A 26,618-nucleotide genomic window follows, 5' to 3' on the forward strand; every position below is an offset into this window, starting at 1 on the left:
CTGCATTATGTGCATGTACTTAACTTGGTTTTTATTCATAAGAACCAAAATTTTATTCATAAATTGGTTTTTAGTTACAGATAGAAGTTAAGAATCTCACCATAACTGTCATAAATTTATGCTGAAGTTTAATTAAGGCGTTGTGGTCACTTTTCCGGTTAAATGTAAAACAATAACATCGGGGCCTACCCAATATTTTTCTTCGATAAATCAGCCAAAGTCCCTGGCCGCATACTTTTGAATCTTTCAGTGCGACCTTGTTATCATTGTTTGCGATGTTGACGTGAATTAATAATCTCCTTGGTCAAAAAAACTTCAACTCTTGCTAAAAAAGACGAACTTTGTAGTTCACTTCTCATTTCTCTTGACCCCCAAAGAACAAATCTACTATTTTTTTTATCTCGCTACAACTGCTGCTGTCATTTTATACACTGTTTCTGCTATCGTTTTGTAAATTTTCTGATTAAAAAGTATTACTCTGCACGTAGCATTTAATTTAATCAAAACAAATAATAGTTTGTCAACGTATTTCTGCAAGTATAATACGCGCATTGAGGTAGAAGAAATAAAAGGCTTGGACCAAAAACAGAATGATTTTGTGCAATGCTTGACCTACCTGGCTATTGGTACTAAAATTTGTATGCAGAGTTTGGGAATGAATAACGAATAGAGTAATGAACTTAGGCAGCGGCTAAACAATAATGATGAGGATGATACTGATAATCCAACTACTAGAAAGAGAAGCATGTGTATTAATGTGCGTGAGGTGCACATACTGGGATTATTATTGTACTCTTGTTTCTACATCATCACCAAACAGCCATCCTCTCTTTCCGGGGTAGCATTTTCCGTCACATGCATGAACAGATATAATTTTATGGGCAAATACAAACATTCAGTTTAGTAATGTTGTGTGTACATACATTATTTTGTGATAGAAAATTTAGGTAAGATGTACCTTTGGTTGATAGATTTTGGAGGAAACATAAACAGCTCGGTTACCAAGATGGGATCAAGAAAGAGCATTTTCCAGTGTGGTAAAATGTAGGTGGAGACGTAGATGCCTCTGGATGGAGAATTATTGGACATGTGTGCGATTGTTAATGTGATACAATCTGTCTTGTCCACAATTATGCGCATTTGCTCAACCCCAGCTGTAACTAACTCCCTTTGGCCCCACTCCCTTTCTCAATCTCAACCAAACCCATCTCTCTTCTCTCTCTCAACCCAATCTCATCCTGCATCTTCACCATTCCATTATCACTACCAGACCAACTCCATTTTCAACCTTATTTTCCCACTCTTTATAGATGATGATGATGATGATATGACATTAACCTCTTCATTCAACCTTCCAAGCATAGAGAAACAAGCAAAACTCTGATGACCCACTAACACTAAATCCCTCTACTGATCCAGAACCCCTTGTCTGATCAGAAGATAAGGGAGGTGATGATGATGATGATAATGAAGGTGATGAAGATGACATTGAAGAAGTGGTGGTGGTGGTACTGGGTGATAAAATTGGCTTAAAAATGAATAAAGCATGCTTTAAACCAGGACTAAATAGCCAATCATGAACATCCCAATATACCTCCACCCTCATTTTGCTGAGATGAATTGACTCGTTGCCTCTGAACTTCCACTGGAGGTGCTTCACATGAATCACCAAGTGCCCATCAATCCTTATCTCCATCTCTGGCTGAACCCCACTCAGAGACTCCCCATTATTATTTCCCTTGTTCTTGCATTCGATTGAAATCTCGTGCCACCTACCCTTCTCATGAAACTTGGCTCTTGTGGAGAACTTTTTCTTCCCAAAAATATGCTCTTTCTTTGAAACCAAAATGGGGTCAATGAGTGCTGGCCTGCACCCCGTCCTTCTGTATGCCTCTTTCTTTAGATCACCCAGCAGCAGCACAACCTCTTCATCACAAACCACCGCTACATAGTACTCCGAGGTTGGTTCCGTTTCACCGTTAAATTTGGCAGCCTTAAGGTCCCAGAAAATATCAACGGCTTTGCCATCCACTATGAAGCGTTTGGAGCCTTGCTTCCTCCAAAAGTACCATGGCTTCACCTCCACCTTGCAGGTGTACTGTTCTTCTCCTTCAGGGCCTTCCACTGACACCGAAAGCCCGTGAAGCAAGAGGTTTTTGCACCACGTGATGGTGATCAAACGGCAGTGGTCCGCAACCTTTGTTCTGTACACGGACATGTAGACGCTCTGGCCTGAACGGGTCACCGCTCCATGATCTTCACCATGCTGCTTCTCTGCCGAAGAAGAAAAGCAAGCAGGAATATTGATCCCAATTGAGTCCTGCATCATTTTTTTGATTTTGAACTTCCAAAAGCAGAATCTGGTGGAAACAAGAGGAAAATGGAATGGGAGGGATTTTGGTTTTAATATGAGAGGCCTAATCAAAGAAGTTAGTCAGAAACTGAATGAATGGTAGACTCTGGCAGAGGTGTTAATGGCAGCATTAATTGGATTTGGGAAGAATATTTCCTAACTGGCATATGGACTGGCTGTGAGTGAGAGTGAGTGAAGAACAACCCTTTTTATATTCTGCACCTCTCTCACTTACTTGTCACCTCCTTTATAATTATTGTTGTTATTATTATTTTATTTCGGTTTATGTTTACCTTTTTAAGTTCAAAGTTGAGTCTACACAAACTTTTTCGAATCCAAAGTTGTTAAAATTTTACTATATTCAAAAGTGCTTACTTCCAGGCACAGTTAGATGCAGAGGACCCAGCTTGTATTTTTCATCAGATTTGGTGTATAGATTTTTACTAACTTGGGAGTCATCTATATTCATAACACCACATGACATGGGACTATGATAGGTCAAAAGAACAACTGTAGTAGGGAGGGTTAGCTTTCCGAGGTAAGACTCATCATATTTCTTCCTTGTTTGAAAGGATCTTCCTATCACTCTTGCATGTGACGTTTTAATTCACCTTGCAATTTTCCTTATCAATCCTCCTTTTTTTTTTTTTACATCACATGATGAAACCATTAAAACTGAAAGGTTGTTGTGAAGTGGAGTCTCTAAAATGTTTTTATCGGAACTTTTTACTCGAAAGAAGGGTTTGAGAGAGAATCTAAGTTCTGCAGGTGGTTGCAGAAAAATCTGAGGAATCTACATTGAAGTTGCAGATCTGGTCTGATAGCCAGAGTTTAGCATATTTTTGCTTCGTGACAAAGAGGCCCTGTGTGGGTGGTTTTGTAGTGAGGAAATTGATTTACCTTTTGTGATGCAGGGTAAAACTAAAAGTGAATAAGAACTACATTCTGGTAATTTCATCTTACCTACCTGTGTAATGGTTTTAGGTAATTTAGCAACCTTAACTGTCCACATGCAATTGGATAAGGTCCCTATTGTCTTTATATTTTTATTTTATGGTTTTTTCTTTTTGCGAGGGTCCAACACTTTCCAACTGCTTCAGACCTAACAGCTTACACTCAGTACTTACCCAAAAAGAAAAAGATACCTAGCTCCCCCAAAAGAAAAAGATACTTGCTAGCTACACATAATAAATCATCTCCATCTAATTTTAATTTACATCATTCTGCAGTCTAAGTTTGGCTAAATAACATTACTCCTTTATTTATTTCTATTTTTAAAAAATACTTGAGATAAGTAACATATGTCATGAAAATTAAATATATATATTATTTGTTCAACTCTGAAGTAAAATTTTGAGCTTTAAAACATTGATGGATCTAATAATTTGTTTTTTTATGAAGGGAAAATTTAGAAGAAAAATAGTAACAAATTAAAATGTAAATCATTGAAAAAGTGGTCCTTAAAGCAAGTTAGTATACAGATATCAATAGCCTATGGTTATGCTAAAAAAATAGGTTGGATTAACAATGAAAGAAAAATTATGATCTACATATAATCTATCTTAACCAAATCGTTGTGAGATAGGTATAATTGAGATTTCCTATGGTCCTGATTTTCCGTATCTATTATTAAGTATGCTTTACTGGTTTTACCATTATAACTTTAACCATGGTTAACTTTTACCATCAAATTTAATTCACCCTTAGTAAATAGGAAATGGTAACATCATTACATTAACTATGATCTTGTGCTGGTAAAGTTTTTTACTCCTATCATCTTTTCTGAAGCTTTATATATTAATTTTATAGTATCGTGCCAATCAATATCATGGTAAAACTTTAGTTCGTCTTTCTCTGACGTTTTTCATTTCTTTTAAATATAGTTCCAGTGCTGACCACTTAAAAAGAAAAAAAAAAAGTAGATGGTACTTTAATTAATTTCATTTATGAAATATGCATATAAAAGAGGACAAGAATATCATTATATTAAATAGTCTTTGAATTGTATTTTTGTGCATATGCACAAATTAATTTCTTTTATTTTGAAATGTTCTAAAAGAATTATAGAATAAGGCTCCAAGCGAGTTTAATAAGCATATTAATTATCGAGTTGTTTGATCGTGACAATTTTCTTACCACTATTTTGTAAGTGTGATACACTTAGAAAGAGAACTTATTTATTTAGTTCCACTAAACTAAAATAATATTTGGTTATAAAACCTAGTCCTCAACTCAATTACCAAATCCAACAATTTTTCCACTCTATTTTAAAAAAATAAGATTCATCAAGACTAGAAACCACATTTGATCACAAAATAGTGGAACACTTGTAAACAATATCTTAGTTAACAAATAAATTAGACCTAACCACTAAAAAGAAAAGAAAAGAAAAAAACTATTATACGGATGTCTTTATTTTAATTTGTGGGGAGATTTTATTCTCTATAAATCAATTCGCAGAGATATTTTAAACCTTTGCAAATATATTTATCATAACCTATTACAAATGTTTAGGATGACTTCTAATATTTGATTTATATTGTGGATATTTTTTTAAGAGTTTTAATCTCTTTTATGGGTAATTATGATTTTGTGAAGGTTTGAAACTTTTTTTATTTATAATTATTTTATTTGAGAATTTAAAACCTTCATTTCTATCATTTATTAAAATAAAATTTTGTTTTATATAACAATTTATTATAATATTAAAATAAAACTAAATTATATTACAATAACACTTTTATAGTATTTCGTGAGATCATTTAGTTGTTTATATTGAATAGCACCATTTGTCTCGTAACACATGTATGGTCGGTGATAGTTTGACAATTGTTACTTCCTTTTGACATTTAAATAAATTAATATTTTATTTAAATAATAATATTTTATTGAAAAAACTGGTGTCAAGGGAAAGTTATTTGTAGATAATGGTATCAAAGTAATTTTTTCCACATGTATAATAAAAAAAAAAATATATATATATATATATATATATATATATATATATATATATATATATATATATATATATATGAGCAATAGGAGCTTCTACAATTCCGAAACGTAGATGAATAAACTTAGTTTAGGTTTGGTGAAGTCGTGCTTAGGAGGGAACAATCGGAAAAAAAAAATAGTAAGAGATTGGAAAATGTATTATAATTTGCGTAAGTCATAAATCTCTTCAAAAGGTAATTAAAATTTTCAGTACTATTATTTTTTAGACAACTCATCATAATTATCTTAAATCATGTTAGTTTATAAAGGATTTTTATAATTTCTGAAAAATAAAAATCACTAAATATCTTTACTTTTTGTAGTGAACAGAAGATTTAAGTTACTTTGTCACCTTATTTTAAAAACATGAAACAATTTCTTGTATGTTTCTATAACAAAAGATATATTTTTTGTACAGTAAATGTGCATTTTATTTGGTATTTGTAGTTTGAAAATAGAATAAGTATAAAGCAGATTCAATTTAGATGTGGTATTTAAGTGCACGTTTGTTAGTGGATCAAATTTTCTTTTTTCGTTATTTACTTTTGAGATGTGGATATGAAACTTCAAAATGTCAAGTAAAATAAACCCTCAAATATGAAACCAAAATATGCATTAAAATAGAATATGATTGACTAGAAAAAGACAAAATCTCATGCTTGATAACTCTCATGTTTAAACATTATTTCTTTATGATGAATGTAAGGATTTTCGTAGACTTGAGATGAGGTTTCTTTTCAACCTTAGAGAGGGACTACATCTCCATCCATAAAAAATCAAAGTAAAAGAATAATATATATATATATATATATTCATATATAAAAGATTCAAAACTATACAGAAGAGTTGATGTAGTAAATAATTAAAGTTCAATAAGAAATTCTATTAATATATATTTATATTTAAATATATATTTAATTTATTTTTACATAATATATATGATATAAATAATATTTTAAAATAAATTAAATTAAAAAATTAATTTTAAAAAAACAATTTAAAAGAAAAAAAGAAAATAAATATATTTATATATATATATATATATAATTTTTTAATTTATATCTAATTTACTTATTATTTTTTAATTGTTTTTCTAAAAAAAATTATTATAATTTTTTTAATTTATATTTTTTTAAAATAAAATATTAATCTATATATATATATATTTATTTAATTATATATATATATATATTTATATTTATATATATATATATATATTTAAAAGTAAATATTTAACTTATACCATATATTAAAAGTAAATAATATTTAAAAAAAGTTAATTTAAAAAATTAAGTTTTTAATAACAGAAAAGAAAAAAAACAATATATATATATATATATTATATTTTTTTATTTTAAACTTTTAATTCTTTTAAAATTTATTTATATTTTAATTTTTTTAATTTATTGATAAATATTTTAAAAATAAAGTAAGAGATTTATTTATTTTATAACAAAACTTAAAAATAAACTAAAAAAATAAAGCACGTATCTTAATCTGATGCCGATATTCTTAATGAAAAAATAAATAAAATTATATATTGAATGTCAATATTTATAATGAAAAAAATATTAAAAAGAAATATAATACCAGATGTCACTTTACGTGAAATAAAATAAAATATTAGATGTCGACATATATTTTTGAAAAAAGAAATTGAAAGTGAATAAGTTACAGAGAATAAAAATAAAAATGTAGTTACTTTTAATTTAGGAATAAAGTAAAAATTTAAAATATTTTTGAAATACATAAAAAGTGGTTAGAGACACAGGGAGAAGCCTCATATGAGATGTTCATCCAGACTGTCTTAAATGGCCCAGAGTGAAACAATTTGATCGTTCTTAGAAGGTCCCATCACCAGGGCCTAAAAAAATTGCCCAAACGGAAATTAAAGAAACACATTAAATGTAGATAATTGTTTTCTTCATCCCCATTTCTTTTGCTACATGTACCTTCTTGATTTGAACCATCTCTCATTTACACTCACGGATCTTTATTTTCAAAAGTCAAAATAATATATTTAAATTATATATATATATATATATATATATATATATATATTATCTTTGTCAGTGATAAAAAAATATAAATATATAATTTATTATAAACATAATTGTAAAAAAGACATATTTAAGTTTTTCTTTTCTTTTTAAATGTTAATAATTAACTAAAAATTTTAGTTATTTTTTAATATAAATAAGTATACTGTCAAAAAGAAATTCATCTTTTATAAAGACTGAGTTTAAATTAGTTTGAGTATAATAACTAGAGATGTCAAAATGGGTTTCAACCCGTGAACCAACCCGGCTCACCACGGGTTTGAGCCGGGTTGGATTAAGAAAAATTCAACTTTTTCAAAAATGGGTTGAATTCAACCCGACTCACTTAACCCACAGGTTAAACGGGTTCGAGCCGGGTTGAAGGTGGGTTGGCCCACTTAACCCACCAACAATTTTTTACAATTTTTTTTATTTTTTTTTTATTTTCTTTTAATTTTTATTTTTTTTAATAATTATTTACTACTCCTATTATATTTGTTAACAATTTCATATTTTTAAATGCTAGAATGTTGTTTAATTATATTTGAATAGTTTGAATGTTTAATTAATTTGATTGTCAAGTTATATATATGTTGATACTTTAATGTTTAACTATAATCTTTATAGTAAATTACTCAAGTAAACATCTTATAAACATTTTTTTCTAAATTAGCATGAAGAAAATGTATAATTTTTTATTTATATTTTGTTGAATAGCATGACAGAAAATTTGTAATCTTAGTCATGCTTTCTTAGACTAATGGATACTTTCTTGGAAATAATTCTTCATATATTAGTGGTGAGCATGATCAAAACATTGGTTCTTAATTTTACTATGATTGTCATCTCATGGATTACTTAAAAAATTATTTAAATATTTGAATACTAAAAAAAATAAATAAATAATTTTTTTAGGTGGGTTGGTGAGCCAACCCACTTAACCCACCAACCCGTGGTGGGTTGAGCCGGATTACAAAATTTTTGACTCACCAAAAAGTGAACCGGGTTGGGTTCATTCGTTTTGAACCCGGCTCGTGGTGCGGGTTGGCTCACTGTGACATGTCTAATAATAACCTATAAAAGGTGACAATAAATATCTATTCAAATTCTTATTTTTCACATATAGATAAACAAAAAATTACGTAAGAAACTGTAAAAGCTCATATACTAAAAATACTATACCATGAAACTAATTCTTCAAGTGGTACAAGAAATTATAGAAATGGGACAAAACATATGAAACATGAGTAAAGTAAAAATAATGAGTTTGTCTTTTATTTTTTTATTTAACTTTAAAAAAAAATAGAATACAACAAATGAGGAAATAGTAAACAAAAAAAAATGTGTTTTAATAATAAAAAGAGAATGAACTCAACATATGAAAAGAGAAAATAGAAAAAAAAATCTTAATTTTCTTCTTATATACATTTAGTTTGTTTCTTATTTTTATTGTATTTAACTTTTTACTGTAATATTTATTAAAATTAAATTAGGTGCGATAAAATCCCCTAATTTAATTATAATATATATATATATATATATATATATATAATATATAATATATATATATATATATATATATATATATATTAAATGGCACATAATATATGAAAATCAAAAGTCTATAATTAAGAATTAAATATTTTATATAATATTAATGGATGATAAATTAATGTAAAGCCCTTATATTTTAAAAAGTTTGTATCATTCAAAAGAATCAAAGTCGGCTTTCCTGACCAACAATTATCGTTCTTCATTTGTTAGTTCTCTCTATTTTTTACTCAACTTTTAATCAATTAATTCTTTTCCTTCTTATCTGAAACTTCATTCTTTCTTGAATCAAAAGACATATTTGGATTCGTGGAGATTTTTCTTTGAATTCACCGAATAATTTCTTCCTTTGAATAAGTTGATAATCCGACCTCCATCTCTTGGGGTTTTACACCTCTTGGGTTTTAAATTAATAATCTAACTTGAATCCACCTTTTTGGTTCCTATAGGTTGAATTGGGGATTTACAACTAAACAATCCTCCTGGAGGTTCTTCGTTGTCTCAGTTTTGGTCTATGTTTGAGGTGAGGGAAGTTATTCTCTTTTGATGGAATAAATTTGTCTTACATGTTATAATTTGGTAGATTGAATTGCTTGAAATTGTTGTGTTTGATATGTTGATTTGATGAGCGCATGTGAAAAATGGTTTGGGGTTATGGTTTTTGCATGCTGAGAACAAGTGAAAATATGTTATTTTAGCTTAGTGAGAATTTTTAGCATAAGCGAGAGTGTTCTAGCTTAAGCGGGAAAAATGTAGTTTAAGTGAGAGTCCATGTCGCTTAAACGAGAATTTATAGCTTAAGTGAGAAAACCACTGGAACTCTTTTCTTTTTTATGTTTAATTTTAGCTTAAGCGATAAGCAAAAGTCCCTGTCGCTTATGCGAGAATCTCTAGCTTAAGCGAGAGCCCTGTCACTTAAGCGAGGATTTCTAGCTCAAGTGAGAATTACTGCAGAATTTTAAATTCCTTATTTTTAACTTGTGATTGATTGAATTAATTTTAAAAATATGATTTGTGAAGTTATGCATGAATAATGTGGTATTTTTGAAACTTGACTTGGTATGTTGTTGCAAAATATGATTGTTTGATATTTGAAATTTGAGATCGAATGATTGATATGTGAATATGAAAATATAATCAAGGATGTATATGATTGTGAAAGTATTATTGTGAAACTATGTTGATAATGTATTTTTGAATAAATATACGAGCATTATATGTGTTTTATGTAATTTCATAGGTCTCATGGGGAGATTTTATGGTGGTATTATTTTAGTGTATGCATTGGACTATGGATTCAACTAAAGTGACATCTTAAAACTCTAATGATCATTCACACTCAAATAGAGTAGAATGATTCATGTGGTGAGAGTAGCAGAAAGTCCTAGTTTAAGGCAGAATAATAGCCTTAGATGATCATGGATTAACCTTGTGTGTGATAGGATGAAATCCATTGACAATGGGTCTGTAGAGCAATGGAGGTCACCACAAGTGCAAGTCTCCAATGATTCTGATTCCAAATGCATGTATCTAGATAATTAAATTTAGTGTCAATTGTTTGTGTGCAATTATGTGAATTATGAAAGTTTGCATATGTATGTTTTATAATTGATTTGATTTAAATGGTCTTAAACAACTCTTTTGTATACTAGTTTATACTTGCACTTTGTGGTCTTGTGTTATATTTTTCTTTTGTGATGATCATCATTATGGTGAGAACAGATGAAAATGCAGGTTTTGAGACACCTCTGAAGGACAATGAGTTCGTAGGTAGAGTTATAAGATTGCGACAGAAATATGATTGATCAGTATGTTCGATATAGGATACCTTTGAAGGCGAACTTTCAAATGACTCTATTAATATATTTTTTATTCCGTACCTTTAAATATTATTACGAAGTGTCTTATTTTATTAATTTTATACTACTCAAATAGGATATTATATATACCACCAATTTTACAAATATAATTTGCGCACAACTGATAAATATAATTCTTTGTTGTCATTTATTGAAAAAAAAAGAAAAATTCAATTACTTTGTCTTAAGTTAAACATTACCAATTTAAATTTATCCCTGGAGTTTGAAGAAGAAAACTTAACTGTATTTGTGAACAAAGGTAGCGAAGGTTGTTATTATGTTAAAAATGTTAAGAAAATATTATGGAAGGGGAGGCTTGGCTTGGATGATGATTCAGATAACATGGATAATAAACATTATTTCCTTCCAAAGAAAAATCCTATGTATTAATTTATCACATGATTTTGTCTTAATTTAAATTGTCACAAGAGAGCAAACTCTAAGCAAAAAAAAAAAAAAACATCTACGGGACTCCCTTAAAATTACAACAAATTAACTTTTTAAAATAAAATTAACTGAATAGTGTCAAAATCGTACATGGAACAAAATACACGCTATTATTAATTAGGAATAGTTATATATTGTATGAACGAACTATTTTTGAAATTATAGCAATAATATTAATAATAGGTGACAGATTAAAATTGTTTATGATGAGATGAAAAAAAGAATAGTAGAGGAGAAGCGAAAGTGAGGTGAAGTCCCTCCAAAACAAGGAAAAAGAGGGATAAAACTTAACATGAGGTCCTCTTTCATCCACAGCAGATAGAGTAACAATTTCCCAAACCCTTTCCCTATCCTCTTCTTCTTCTTCTTCTCCTCACTCACACTCCCACTCTTCTTCGCCAAACCCAAAACCTCACTCTCCACCTTCAACCACCAATCCCAATGGCAATTTCTTCGGCGGCGGCAGCAGCAGCAACCTCAAAGCTCGCATACCCTCATGTCTACCCCTCTCCTTCACCTTCATCCAATTCCCTATTCCTAAAATCCCACACACCCTCCACCACCCACCTTTCCTCCTCCTTCATCCACCCCTCCACGGTCCTCCACCTCGCTCCCGTCCCCGCCGCCCTACGCCGCCGCTCCTTCACCGTCCGCGCTGCCCGCGGCAAGTTCGAGCGCAAGAAGCCCCACGTCAACATCGGCACCATCGGTCATGTCGACCACGGCAAGACCACCCTCACTGCCGCCCTCACCATGGCCCTCGCTTCCCTCGGCAACAGCGCCCCCAAGAAATACGACGAAATCGATGCTGCCCCCGAGGAGCGCGCCCGAGGCATCACCATCAACACTGCCACCGTCGAGTACGAGACCGAGAACCGTCACTATGCCCACGTCGACTGCCCCGGCCACGCCGACTACGTCAAGAACATGATCACTGGCGCCGCCCAGATGGACGGAGCCATCCTCGTCGTATCCGGCGCCGACGGCCCAATGCCGCAGACCAAAGAACACATCCTTTTGGCCAAACAAGTCGGTGTACCCAACATTGTGGTCTTCCTCAACAAGCAGGACCAGGTCGATGACGAGGAGCTTCTGCAGTTGGTAGAATTGGAGGTTCGTGAGCTTCTTTCTTCGTACGAATTCCCTGGTGATGATGTTCCTATTGTTTCTGGTTCTGCATTGTTGGCTTTGGAAGCTTTGATGGCCAACCCTTCCATCAAGCGCGGCGAAAACCAATGGGTTGATAAGATTTACGAGCTTATGGAAGCTGTGGATAACTACATTCCCATCCCTCAGCGCCAAACTGAGCTTCCCTTTTTGTTGGCCATTGAGGATGTGTTTACCATCACTGGACGTGGAACCGTGGCTACTGGCCGTGTTGAGCGGGGTACCATTAAGGTTGGAGAAACGGTTGATATTGTTGGTGTGAAGGAAACTAGGAACACCACTGTGACTGGGGTGGAAATGTTTCAGAAGATTCTGGACGAGGCTCTGGCTGGGGACAATGTGGGGTTGTTGCTTAGGGGTATTCAGAAGACTGATATTCAGAGAGGGATGGTTTTATCTAAGCCTGGAACCATTACCCCTCACACCAAGTTTTCTGCAATTGTGTATGTCTTGAAGAAGGAAGAGGGTGGCAGACATTCTCCCTTCTTCGCCGGTTACAGGCCTCAGTTCTACATGAGGACAACCGATGTTACTGGCAAAGTAACTTCCATTATGAATGACAAGGATGAGGAGTCCAAGATGGTGATGCCCGGTGACCGTGTTAAGATGGTGGTTGAACTTATTGTCCCCGTGGCTTGTGAACAAGGAATGAGGTTTGCTATCAGAGAAGGAGGCAAAACTGTTGGAGCTGGTGTTATCCAATCTATCATTGAGTAAATTGTGTGAGATTGGCATCCCAACTACTTGCCTCTTACATTTGTGGGCCAAGAAAGTATCTATCATCTACGATGGGCTTGTGCAATTGAGTTTTTTTCATTTTACACAACTGCTGTTATATCCATTTTGTTATATTTTGTAGGTTTCTAGATGTTGTTTAGTCAAGTTGGACAATGAATTAGCAATGGCTTGTTTGACTTCCATCTTTTTTTTGTTGTCATAATTCATTTATTAAGTGCTTGAGCAAGATTCCACAAATTTCTGCTTGCGTAAAATTATGAGATTTGTCTTACAAAGCTGATCAGTGTTTCTCTTTAGTACAGTCATTCGATATTTGGGTGGAGGATGAATCCACTTCCCTTGTTTGGATGTAAGAGGGGAACTCCTTAACCCTTGAATAGGAGCTGGAGTTAAAGGGAATAGGAAGTTATTTTCTCTTATTTAGTTTAAACTATAATAAAGTGGGTAAGGTTTTTTTTTTTTTTGGGGGGGGGGGGGTTGGGGTTGAGGAGGCATTACGCACTTGAATTCTTCCATAACAGTTATAGTAATCTACTGTAATACAACAATTACAGTAATGTGGTTACCCATTTTTTTTGTCATTAGATATGTAGAAATAAAATAATTGGTATTGCAATGTCCTGAGACACTTGATGCTGATGCATGTTCATTTTGTGTGGTAGAACTCTTACAGAATATTTATTTTGAATGGATAGGTCTTTATTGAAAATAAATATGCAATGGACAAGTTAACTACTTTACTTTGCAAGGCTATATCAGATTTAAGCCATGTTTATGTAGAGTAGTTACCAATGTATTTTTAATCCTGATCACATTCATATCCAGAGTCAATGGATGTTTCCTTGTCTTATTTATGTAAGATATTGCATGACAAGTTGTAAGAGATGAACTGCAAACGATCTCAGTTCTCTTGCACTTATATGTGTGGATTTGAGTATGTATTACGTTAATAGGTTCAGTTGACAAGATCTCCCCCTTCCTCCCAACATACACAACAGGGGGGAATGAGGATTTGATTTTTGTTTTTAAGAGAACACGTACTAGTACTCATATGGTTCAGGGGGATGGGAGGAGTTGGTTAGAGTCAATTGAGAAGTCGATTGAAATGGAGAGAACTGGGTCTCTTGAATACCTAGGTGAAGGAGAGGGAGATAGTTGAGGGGGAAAGGTTCCAGCTGAGATGGTGATTATGGAGGGGAAGGTTCTTGGTTGGTTTTGATGGTGGGAATGTTGTTGACTGACACTGAGTCCTTCAATGGAGGGTTTCTGAATATCAGTGAAGAGGCAATTTCAGCCTTACATGATGGGAAACACATGTGAATTGCTTTTCAGTTTGAAGAAAACTATCACATGGATTATTTCAGGGAGTAATGTAAATTGTACGTCGGCCTGCTGAGGTGCACTGAACAAACAATAACTAAAAGGTATTTTCTTCAATGGCTTTGGAGAGGGGTTTGCAGCAGAAGAACTCAAACTGAATGATAGTGAACTCAAACTGTGCTTAGCAAAATACTGGTCGAATGATATATTGATGAGAAGAGACAAGCTTGTGGAATATAAGATTGGATAGTGATCTGTACTGACCCTCATACATTAAGGATGAAAACGACATCATTAATCATGTGGTAACTTTCTATTAATTTCCCTCTGGTTACCGAAGCGATCTAATGAATAGTATCCTTATACAATGAAGCGGGCAGACAATTGATCTTATTAGGAGACCTACAGTATTCTGGTCTTCAGCAGCCAAGAGACTTATAGTGGGTTTTTTTAGCAAAATCAGACAGGTAAAGTAAGACAATGGGGACTACTATGAGTGTGAAATTGAAAGGGGGAGAACTAGGTCTCAGAAATATATAGATCGTACTGAGAGAATTCTTCTGTTGTACAAGTACAAGTTCTGTTATTGATCTCCGATTCTAAAATAGGTTCCTTCATCCTCTGTTTATGCCAATTCCATTTCCCTGGGAAGTAAATACAGAAGTGAAATGACACAGTTAGATTCTAAAAGGATACAATTATATCTGTTACATGTGAATCTCGCATCATGTTTGATCTTTTAATGTGAGCACACACCTTTTTATTTTTGTTACATGGAATGATTAGAAGTTTGAAGTAGTGACTACATTTACCTGTTATTTAAACTCTGTCATTGTTTCTGGCATTTGTTTTGTAGCAACATTTTTGTAATGCCTGGAATGAACCAATGTAAAACCAAAACATGAATGGGAAAGCTGTTTATTGCTTGTTTTGTCAATAGAAGTTGAACGTAAGTGTATGTTGTTTTAACCAACCTATGGTGGAAATAAAAAAGTATTGGCGATACATTATTCGTTATCTTTTTATTATTGAACAAAATCTTATAGAAACCTAAAAATGATGAAACCTCATGAATGGAATGGAAGAGTGATCTTTTAACATAGTGATTCTCACCTACAACCCATGAAATTCAATTGGTTTAATGATTGAATCAATTAGCTCAATCTCTTTTAAAGTCATAATCAAACATGAATTTTCTGTTTATTGTTCACGATATTTACTCATCTTTAAGCTCGAGTCATAGATTCAATAATACGTGAACATAAGTGTGACAAAAACTGAAAATCAAATTAGGAAAAGTAAAAGAGAGAATAAGATGAGAAATAAATAATATGTTATTTGATGATTGATTCAAGACACGTGAGAAAGACAATCATCTCATGAATTCTTAAGATCTTACATTTTACATAAAACTCAATAACTGAGAGTGTCACCTTCAAGAATAATAATAATCTCATGATTTCACAGAGAAACTTTATTCAATCAAAAGTATGAAACAAGGACACAAAGATGCTTCGGCACTCATGACAGAATAACTAGTTTATTTACTCTCTGCTATGTGTTCATAAAAGATGTTAATTTAAAAAAGAATAGACGAGTGTTTTTATTTTTTGAAGAGTAAAAGGATTTTCAAAATGTATAAAGCGCAAGTACACTTCAATATTTTTACTTTCTTCTGTAACATTAAGTTGAACATCAGTTTCATTTATTTGTTTTTTCAGTATCCATGTAAGATGTGAAAAAGAAAAACAGATCATACGATTTGTGATAGTATCAACATAACCTTATGCAGTGATAGTTATTTGAATTAGATCTATCAGTGTTTAACCTTTTTTGCATTCCATATAGTAACTAGGAGATGACTAAACTGAGAAACTAATCTGAGACTAATATCAGTTGGCACCAACAGTGATAAGGTAAAGGTAAAGAAGATTGACTAATTTTTATATAGTATACCAAACGGCAAACTTCAATTGAAAGATATGAAATATAGTTAAATACATATAACTATGGCTTAGACTACTTCACATCCCCTACACCCATACAGCACAATAAAACCCAGTGCCTGTTGAATCAGCATGAGGCAATCTGAAAAGGAGCTTCTGCCAAACCATGCTGTGTGTGACCGTAAATTCTGGTAACACATTTACTCCAATATGGTTGAGAAGAACAACTGCTGAACAAAAGCTGCCCTCAGCCTTTTCTCTTGCTGATCCTGCTCATCACCTACATCTGCTTCATCTTTGCCAGACCTGCAGAAACAGAACCATAAACAATATTTCAGCATTGGATTTAAGGGAAGACTTTTAACAAGCCTTCTCTCTTCCTCTTTATATAACCAGAATACAAGACTTTTACATTCTCTCTTCCTCTAATGCAAAATTACAGGCAAATTTTGAGGGAAAACATCTCAATCATCCTTCGTAACAAGATACAAGCTATTTAAGTGGGAATAATCTGATTGTGCAATGACTATCTTAATAAATGATTTTATTGCAATGTAAAATACAAGTTCTGCAACCATGAGTTGCTGAGTTATACATCATTAGTAACAGTATCATCAGCAAGCATTCTAATTAATCTATAACTGATCAACTTCATTAATTTCCATCCAAACCAAACAAACAGAATCAGTTAACATTTGATAACGCAACAGAGCACATTGTCTGTGAGTAGCTAATCAAGTTTAATTTTTATTCTATGTATTGAAATTTAGTATTGTGGCAAATCATATCTGTTCTAAATAATAGAAAACACACAAAAAATCTTGAGGCATTGAGGATCATCATGTCCTGTAAAAGTGTAAACTGAGCTGCTCCTGGTAATAATGCACTATCATTCATTATAACTATCAAAGTTTGTTTTAGAGGAAATCATTTTGTATGTCATTCACTCTGTACTAGTTTTCTCATGCTTTGCAAAACTTAAACCGCTACAGAGTTTGATGGAAAAAGAAGTATACCTTTTTGCATCAGGACTGTTTATATCCTTGCTGCTGGAGCTGGAGTTTTCATCTGGATGGAGATTGTTTGAGTTAGGAATAGGGTTGCAGATGAATGGTGTCAAAAGTGGATCAGTTATTGATTCTTGTTTGTTCCCCCTGGTAGCCAGCTTCTTGCCTAGCATTGCTGTGTTACCAGACCAGATGCTAGATTTCTCAGGCTTCCACGCCCACTTCAGATAAAAAAATCAACATATTCAGTTGAGTTAGACAGAAATCAAATCCTGTTATAACATAAGCTAAAATAAATAAATAAAAATAAAATATTAAAGAGATTAGAATACGAGATAATACACCCCCTCACCTCTAGTACTATTGGGTTTGGTATGTGTATAACGCAATTAGTGACTCTTTTAGTGGATCTAAGATAGACTCTCATACCATCTTACAAAGTGGTTTAGGCCGAACTTAACTCTACAAAACTTAAAAGATGAGGATTGCCCTCACTTAAATACTATTTGTACTACTTCTAATTGGTGTGAGATTTGAGTTTTTTCTAATAATGAGAAACCAAATAAGGATGTGAGACATTAGTTTTTCTACGTTAAGAACTATAATGCCTCATTGTGCTCAATATTGAGAAGTTATGGTCTGCTGGTATATTGAATTTTTATTTTAATTCTGCTTTTCATATATTTAAGGACCGCAATACCTGTCTAGAGTGTTACACTCATAATACCAAATATGTGCTAGATTACAGTTTAGAAAACAACACATTTGAGATAAGTAAAGCAGCATATGTACCTTTCGAGAGTTTGAATGTGTAAATTGCACAATTGCATCCTTCCCTAAATTTTCTTCACACACGGGACAAACCTGATAAAAGAAATTGAAGCAGAGTTTTCAATTATGATTTACTTACCTAAACAGAAATGTCCCTATTTCACTTTTCCCAGTTGTTAAATATAATGGTTGCTGGTCCCTGGATCCTTTATCTTCTTGATCCAGATCAGGACAGTGTTGTACCGTATCAAGCAGACATGTAAATTTTCTGTTTAGATGTATATAACTACATTTATAATCTATAATAAAGTGGTTGGACAGATACCAAGTAATCAAGGAAAGTGAAACGAATTTACAACAAAATTGTAATCATGTTAGCACTTTAGAGGTACTTTCTGCGAAACAGAAATTTTAAGAAACATTAAAGGCATACCACATTTTTTAGGGCATAGCAATGATCCTCTTCCAAATTGGTGCAGAGTAGAGGAACTTCAATTTCAAAATCACAAAAAGGACATCGAAAATTGCACAGGCCGTCATTATCCACATCCGTGTAATGGATCACTGAATAATTATCTGTAGTTTAAAAGGGGTCAGTGAGTTATTTCTAGGACAAGTACAAAAACTTCACAGGGCATGTTATAGAAAGAGCATCTCAATATCTCAAGATAAAAGCACTAGGAAAATGAAAAATAAGCATAAATGAAAAATAATCCCAAACAAGAAAAATAAGCACAAGTAGAACTCACTTATGCTCTTTTCCATGCCAATACCTGGTCTGAGCGTAAATGAAAACTTTGCCATATGATCAAATATTCAGACCTAAATTACCTAACATCAAATCATTAAGCATAAACCTATATTATACGTACACTTCAGTCATTTACATGACAATTGATACATTCGCTTTCCCATAAATCTGGCTTTATTAAACAATTATGGAAATTTTTTAACTTGCGTTCCAAGAGTCCAATCAAACCCAAAAGAAAAGGGATACAAATATATATTAGTGCAATTAAACAAAATTGAAGTAAAGGTCAAGTTTGAAAATTGCTGAAAGTCAATCATTGATAGATCAGTTGTAAGTCTCATCATAATAATACATTCCCTTACTACTTGCTAAGGCTTTTTGTATGCTTAACCCAGAAAAAAAAATGTCATATTCTGGTGTCTCTCTATCCATCTGCTTAAACCTACCCTTAGTTGGAAAATTCAAGAGGGAGAAATACTGAGAGATCATCACCAACAAGTCCTCGGTCAATTGTATAAAAGAACACAACATCATCTTCAACTGCCAATAGGTAAGTAGGTTTTCTTAATTAGCGTTAATTAGGGTGGTGTCCCTTGTTCATCGGCATCGAAATTAGCGTTAGAACAAATATTACATGCCACAAATTAAAATTCTCAACTCTTCCATATGCACTTTTATCTAGCTTCTTCATAAGCACATGTAAAGCTATCATGAAAAGTCTTAAAAACTTGGGGTTTTACAATTTAAAGGCTCTCATAATAAACTAGAAGTTAATGCACACTACGGCTTAGAGCGTAGTGAATCACTTCAGATTCAGTCACATAATGAAGATATGCTTCTGAAAAATTAGGACGGTAGCCTAAGCAAACTAAAACACAAATTCTAATCACACGTGCACGTGCTTGCCACAAGGAAAACCTGACAGAATATTGAAATCAAATGTAAAGAAATAAACGCGTTCACACAGTTTCCCAAAAATCACAGATACCAAAAAATGAGACTTTATATCCAATTCATCAAAAAGTGGCATAAAGGAAAAAAAATCAGAGCACATAATTCCAACCCAAATGCTTTCCCCCGGTTCAACCCACTAAAGAAAAAGTCTTAGGATTTCACATCAAGAGGCAAGATGAATAGCTAGTGGGGTTCATGAATACCAAGAACTTAAAAAAAAAGGGAAAAAAAGAAAAAGAAAGTAAAGAACAAAGCGAAATAGCAAGTGAAATGAAGTACCAGAGTGAAGTCTAGCAGCTTGCACAGCAGAGAGGTGTTTGACAGAATGAAAACTAGCCCTGAAGTCGAAGTCCATGATGTCAGCAGCTTCTTCAAGCAAACAAAAATTGTGGTCTTTCAGCAGAACTAGCGAAGGAGTTGAGGGTTGAAGAGGTGGTGTTTGTGATTGATGAAGGAGATGAGAGAGAGAGAGAGAGAGGTAAATTTTTTGGGTGTGAAGTAGTACTCTAAGGAGATAAAGACTTTGCTTTCCCATCAGTTATTTATCACCACCGGCTTTGTGAACTTGCCAAGTCTTGCTGACTCATGTTTGGCTTCTGACAATCGATGCTTTTCCGACACACAAAAAGATCAACATGATGGCTTACACTTGGCATTTCTTAATCATTATTTTTCTTTTTTCTTTTTTTTTTTTCCATTTTCTAATAATTGAATAACTGCAGCATTTGTAATCAGAAGACAACAAAGCCCAACAACATACGAGACCCATCTTCATTAACTTACTTTCCATGAAATTAATATTTCAGAGTAATATCATAATAATATTAGAAAAATAATATATGCTTTATCAATTTTCTATTATTAATTAATTGTCCACTACTTTACAGCTGCCACTTTTGTTCATCGTTGATATTTTTAATCGTAGCCTACCGTAATTTTGTCCTTTTATTGGCTAATTATTTGGCTACCCAATTCTGCACATTTTTCGTAATGCAAGAAAGTCCTAAAACATGGGACTTGTTTGAAATACGTGAAATAAAATTTAGGACTTAAACAAGTAACTAAAAGATACAAAATAGAAAGGGTCAACTTTAATAAAAATTAAATAGCATTTAGTGTTTTAACTTTAAAATAAATATCTTTATAAATTATGTAGTATCTGGTGGTCTAATAAACTAAATTATATATGATAAATTCGTATCCAAATTAATTACATCAATAACTAATTATTTTTAATAACTAAAATCAGTTATTATTAAAAAATTTATAATATATAATTATTAATAACTAAAATAACTTTAAAAATTTATCTTTAGTCTTTGAATTGATAATTAAAATAATTTTTATTATGAATTGGTTTCTAAATTATTAATATTAGTTATTAAAATTTTGACTATCAAAATAATTTGTTTCTAATTGATCTCTAAACATATTTTTATCACTAATATTAGTCATTATTTAAGAACTTTTAAAAAAAATTTAAATCATTTATTTTTTTAGTAATTATCGTATGTTAATTTAAGACCAATAAAACTATACTTACAATGATTTATTGGTCTTTTTATATAATATAATAGTATTATCACGATTTATTTAAAAATTGAAAGATATTTATTATCATTTGTCACACTTGTATCATTTTGTTTTTCTATTTCTGTTTTCAGTTTTTAGGACACTGGTTATGAATTGTGATTCTTCGATGTGTTATTTTTTATTCATAAAGCTATTGAAAAATACTACTGGCTGAACGAATTAAATAAGATACGAGAGTCATTCGTTTTTGTAAACCAATATATCTCAACTAAAATAAATTAGGGGAGTATTTCAAAACTTTTCTTGACAAAAACACAACCATAAATGTTCTGGTTTATCAGCATAATTATTTGTAAAGTAATCTCTTAATATTATGGAAAAAGAAAAATTAAGCCTTAGTGAGTATTACAATTTTAGCTAATTTTTTCTATCAGCAATTTTAGTTAATGTTGTATCACGTAATATTGCGGGGGCATTTCAAAACATTTCTTAACAAAAGAAGAAATTCATAAAATAACTTGGTGTATATTCTGGTTTATCAACATGATCACTGTAAAGAAATCTCTTAATAATTTTCGTATGAAAGAAAGAAAAGTTAGGCCTAAGTGAGTATAACAATTTTAGCTAATGTTTTTTCACGTATAACTTGGAGCAGTTAAGTTACTGACTCCAATTTTTGTCCACTTTTTAACCTAATGACTTTTCAGGCATTGTTTTTGTCTAAAGCTGAGAAAACTTTGCTTCCAAGTCATTAGTTGTCTAAAAACAAAGGTCAATCAAACGTACACAGATTTAAGCTCCGAGGATGTAATGTGTTTCGTTATTTTGACAAAAATTGTAAAGCAAACTTAACATGTCTATTCATAGTTTTTCATCTTTTCCAGTAAAGTTTTCCGGCATTTCCTTTCACTTTCTGTAACTTAAAAAAATTGGGTACTTTCCTCGACATTGAAAGTGGTTCAGAAAGTGATCAAATTCTCGAGAGGAATGTACTCTCAGATAAAAATACAATTTATACATTAAATAATTTGAAATTCTTTTTTTGTTTTTTTAATAACCCTCTTAGCATAATACATTTAATAGTTCATCCACTACTTTATTAATGTAATTGAAAAGAGAATTAGCAGAATATACTTGAAAATTATGTGGACTGATAAAGCCGTGTGAAGCGGATCTAAGAAAAAGAACCAATGGGAAGTGGTAAATGGGATGAGAGAAGAAAAAGTAGGAGAAAGAATATAAGAACTTGTGAGTTAAGGAGTTGGAGAAAAAAAAGGTACTTTTAGTATGGAGGAAACTAGGTAATGCCGTGGCAGTGACAATTTATCACGTAGGGACGATGAATCAAACCTACACAAATGGCCAAAAACACACACCTTAAAATCTTTCTCAACTTTTGCTAAAACATAAGAAAAAGGTTGTTTAATAATAGGTTTTTTTATGTGCAATGGAAAACACGGCAAAGCCTAAATTTGTGATAGTTTTTCAGCCTTTTACACTCCTCTTGTCCTGCATGTTTAATGACATGTTATGTCAACCCTTTTACTTTACAAGAAGAAACCAATGTTTAGGTTGATCCTGAGTGCAATTTAAATATTTTAATTTAAATCTTATGAATAGAAAGCACTGTTGAATAAGGAAATTCTATTTAAGATAAATTCAATAAAAAAATTAATTAATATTGAGAGAAACTTGCCTTTTAGAAGATGGTGGAAATTAGAAGTATGGGAAAATTGAAAATGATGAAATGCAGTGAGCCATCACCATCTTTCAATGGGAATAAGAATCAGTGGGTATGGATGTGTCGCGCAGGTATCGCCACACTAAAATCCAGGCATTATAATATTTGTATAGCTCAAGTGTACATCAGTACACGTTAAGCCTAAAAAGCTCACCTTTTATTTTGTTTTTAGATTTTTTTTTTCTCTTTTTTTTTTTGGGTTAAAGCCAGATGTTCTTGCTATACTTTTTATTGTTCTAACTTTAATTCCAGTTCTTAATTATTTCAATAAACATGTAAAAAGGAGATTGTAGAATGTTTTTTTCTTTTTAACTATCAAAAGCTAACAATCTACATCTTAAAAGTGAAGTCACAAGCACTCTTTTATCTCAAATGAGCCCACCTAGTAAGAAGGGATTTAAGTGAATGTCAAATAAAAATATAAATACCTCTACGTTATTTAAAAGACACCTAAAAGGAAGAGTTTTACTCATTGTAAGTTATTTAAATTAGAAAAAAATTATAAATAACTTAAAATTTTAGTTTGAGTTACCTAATCCAAAAATTATCACAGATCACGTAATTTGAAATACATTTTTTTTAGTTTTAAAGTTATAGGTTTAATTAATCGGACGGTACCCACTTTAGTACATGTGTGTCGATCTGGTACTCGCTTTTAAAAAAAGTGTCAATTGCATCCTAATTTTTAAAAAAGTGCTTCAATTAGGTCCCTTTTAGACGGAGTTGACTAACGCCGTTAACGACGTGCCATGTGTCAGTCTGTGGTTTTTTTTATTTTTTATTTTTAAAAATTAAAAATTAAAAAAAATTGAAAAAAAAAATGTCATGTGTCAGGTCCCTGTGTATGCCACGTGGCATTGTTAGTGCCACGTGGTATTGTCAGTGTCACGTGACATTGTAATGCCACATGTTAGTGTCACTATCAGATGTCATTGTGTTGATTTTGATTTAGTTCCCATATATGTCTTTTTATATTTCAATTTAGTACCTACTTATGTGTATCTGATTCAATTTTGTCACAATTTTTTTAATAATTAAAATATCTTTGTAATCCATTTTTTATAAGATTAAAACTAATTAAGTATAAATAATTTTACAAAATTAAGTATTAATATTTATATTGTTTCTCTCAATTTCAGACCAAATTTATTATTTGTATAAATGTTTTACTAATATTTTTTATTAAAAATGATTTTTTAACATATTACTTTATTAATTACTTTTCTATTAAGTACTTATGTTTTGTTAATTATTATTTTTTTTCCAAAATAAAACAATATTGTCTCTTACTAATTTTAAACCCAAATTTCTATTTGTATGGATGTTATACTAATATTTTTTTTTATTAAAAATGACTTAATAAAATAACTTTTACCACTAAATTTTAATATAAATATCAAATACTTAATTTTTGTAAAAATTTTATACTTAATTACTTTTAATTTTATAAAAAATGGATTTTAATTATTAAAAGTCAAAATTGAATCAGATACACATAAGTAGGTACTAAATTGAAACAAAAAGACATATATGAGGACTAATTCGAGATCAACACAATGACATCTGATAGTGACACTGACACGTGGCACTGACAATGCCACGTGTCACACAGAGGGACCTGGCACGTTGCATTTTTAATTTTTCTTTTCAAAAAATTAAAAAAAAAATTAAAAAATTAAAAAAATTAAAAAAAAAAACACATGCTGACATGTGGCAAGTCGTTAACGACATTAGTCAATTTCGTCTGAAAGGGACCTAATTGAAGCACATTTTCAAAAGTTGGGATGCAATTGACACTTTTTTAAAAGCGGGTACCAGATTGACACACCTGTACCAAAGTGGGTACCATCCGAGTAATTAAACCTAAATTATATAATGTGGAATCTAAATTATAAAAGGTTTAATTACTTGGATGGTATCCGCTTTAGTAGAGGTGTGTCAATGTGGTACTAACTTTTAAAAAAGTTTCAATTACATTCCCATTTTTGGAAAAATGTTTCAATTAGGTTGCTTTCAGATGATGTATGTCAATTAAAAAAAATATGTCTCACATTTGAATATTTCTATTATTTTTTTAATATGTGTCTCTACTTATGTGTTTCTTGATTCAAATTTAGTCTCTACTTATGTATCTCTGATTCAAATTTGTAAAAAAAAATTAATCATTTTTTATAAGATTAAAATTAATTAAGTATAAATATTTTCACAGAAATTAAGTACCGATATTTATATTACAATTTAATGGTAAAATTCATTTTATTAAGTCATTTTTAATAAAAAAAATTAATATAATATTTATACAAATAAAAAAATCGGTTTAAAATTAGTGAGAGAGAATATTGTTCTATTTTGAAAAAAAAATAATAATTAACAAAACATGAGTTAATATTATACAATAATGTAATATGTTAACAAGTCATTTTTAATAAAAAATATTAGTATAATATTTATGCAAATAATAAATTTGGTTTGAAATCGAAGAGAAACAATATAACATTCATACAAATAAAAAAAATGGTTTAAAATTAGTGAGAGACAATATTGTTTTATTTTGCAAAAAAAAAAAATAATTAACAAAGGATGAGTTAATAATATACAATAATTTAATATGTTAAAAATTCATTTTTAATAAAAAAATATTAGTATACCATTTATACAAATAATAAATTTGGTTTGAAATTGGAGAGAAACAATATAAATATCAATACTTTATTTTTGTAAAAATATTTATACTTAATTAGTTTTAATCTTATAAAAAATGGAATAAAAAAATATTTTAATTATTAAAAAATATTGGGTCAAAATTGAATCAAAGACACATAAGCAGAGACTAAATTGAATTAACGAGATATATATGCAGACTAAATTGAAATCAAGACAATGACATTTGACAGTGACATTGACATTGACACATGGCATTATCCTTCCCACGTGACACTGACAATGTCACGTGTCACACTAGAGACCTGACATGTGTCGTTAATGACGTTAGTAATTTCTGTCTAAAATGGATCTATTTGAAGCACTTTTTAAAAGTTTGGATGCAATTGACATTTTTTTAAAAGTGGGTACTAGATTAACACACTTCTACCAAAGTGGTATCATCCGAGTAATTAAACAATTATAAAATTATAATCCTGTTATAACTGAATCAGTTCCTAACTCATGATCTCTATTGTTCGCGGTGCTACCATGTTCATCATAATTAGAGATAACAAATAAATCTATTTTTGTAGATATTGTTTGAACTCATTCTCGTTTTGACTAAGAATTTCCGCATTGATTGAATATGGATAAGGGACAACGAACGGTTCTTTTAGTAATTGTGTCTTTGAAGTTTTTATTTGATTATGATAAATTATTTTTTAATCTTGAACTTTAAGAAAATTAATATATTGATGAAAAATAAAGGAATATATTTACTTTTTAAAAGAATATATTCAACTT

General features: G+C 31.2%; 3 protein-coding genes across 3 annotated transcripts; 1 reads left to right on the forward strand and 2 right to left on the reverse strand.

Annotated features, from left to right (window-relative positions):
- Positions 1–692: 692 nt before the first annotated feature.
- LOC114176133 (uncharacterized) lies at positions 693–2,589 on the reverse strand. The gene has a single exon (XM_028061067.2). It carries the CDS (start codon positions 2,327–2,329, stop codon positions 1,343–1,345), a length of 987 nt encoding a protein of 328 aa, XP_027916868.1. The 5' UTR covers positions 2,330–2,589; the 3' UTR covers positions 693–1,342.
- An 8,953-nt stretch (positions 2,590–11,542) lies between these two features.
- LOC114178554 (elongation factor Tu, chloroplastic) lies at positions 11,543–13,385 on the forward strand. The gene has a single exon (XM_028064543.2). The coding sequence runs from the start codon at positions 11,685–11,687 to the stop codon at positions 13,125–13,127; it is 1,443 nt and encodes a 480-aa protein (XP_027920344.1). The 5' UTR covers positions 11,543–11,684; the 3' UTR covers positions 13,128–13,385.
- A 2,992-nt stretch (positions 13,386–16,377) lies between these two features.
- On the reverse strand, positions 16,378–20,481 carry LOC114175178 (protein DEHYDRATION-INDUCED 19 homolog 6-like). Its single transcript, XM_028059945.2, has 5 exons — positions 20,177–20,481; positions 18,626–18,768; positions 18,214–18,285; positions 17,431–17,642; positions 16,378–16,720 (listed from the first exon to the last, which is right to left on the reverse strand). The coding sequence occupies exons 1-5, from the start codon at positions 20,430–20,432 to the stop codon at positions 16,615–16,617; spliced, it is 789 nt and encodes a 262-aa protein (XP_027915746.1). The 5' UTR covers positions 20,433–20,481; the 3' UTR covers positions 16,378–16,614.
- Between the last annotated feature and the right edge of the window lie 6,137 nt (positions 20,482–26,618).

This window comes from Vigna unguiculata, chromosome 3, assembly GCF_037176805.1.
Source record: "Vigna unguiculata cultivar grain cowpea cultivar isolate G323 ecotype 2 chromosome 3, ASM3717680v1, whole genome shotgun sequence".
Taxonomy (NCBI): Eukaryota; Viridiplantae; Streptophyta; class Magnoliopsida; order Fabales; family Fabaceae; genus Vigna; species Vigna unguiculata.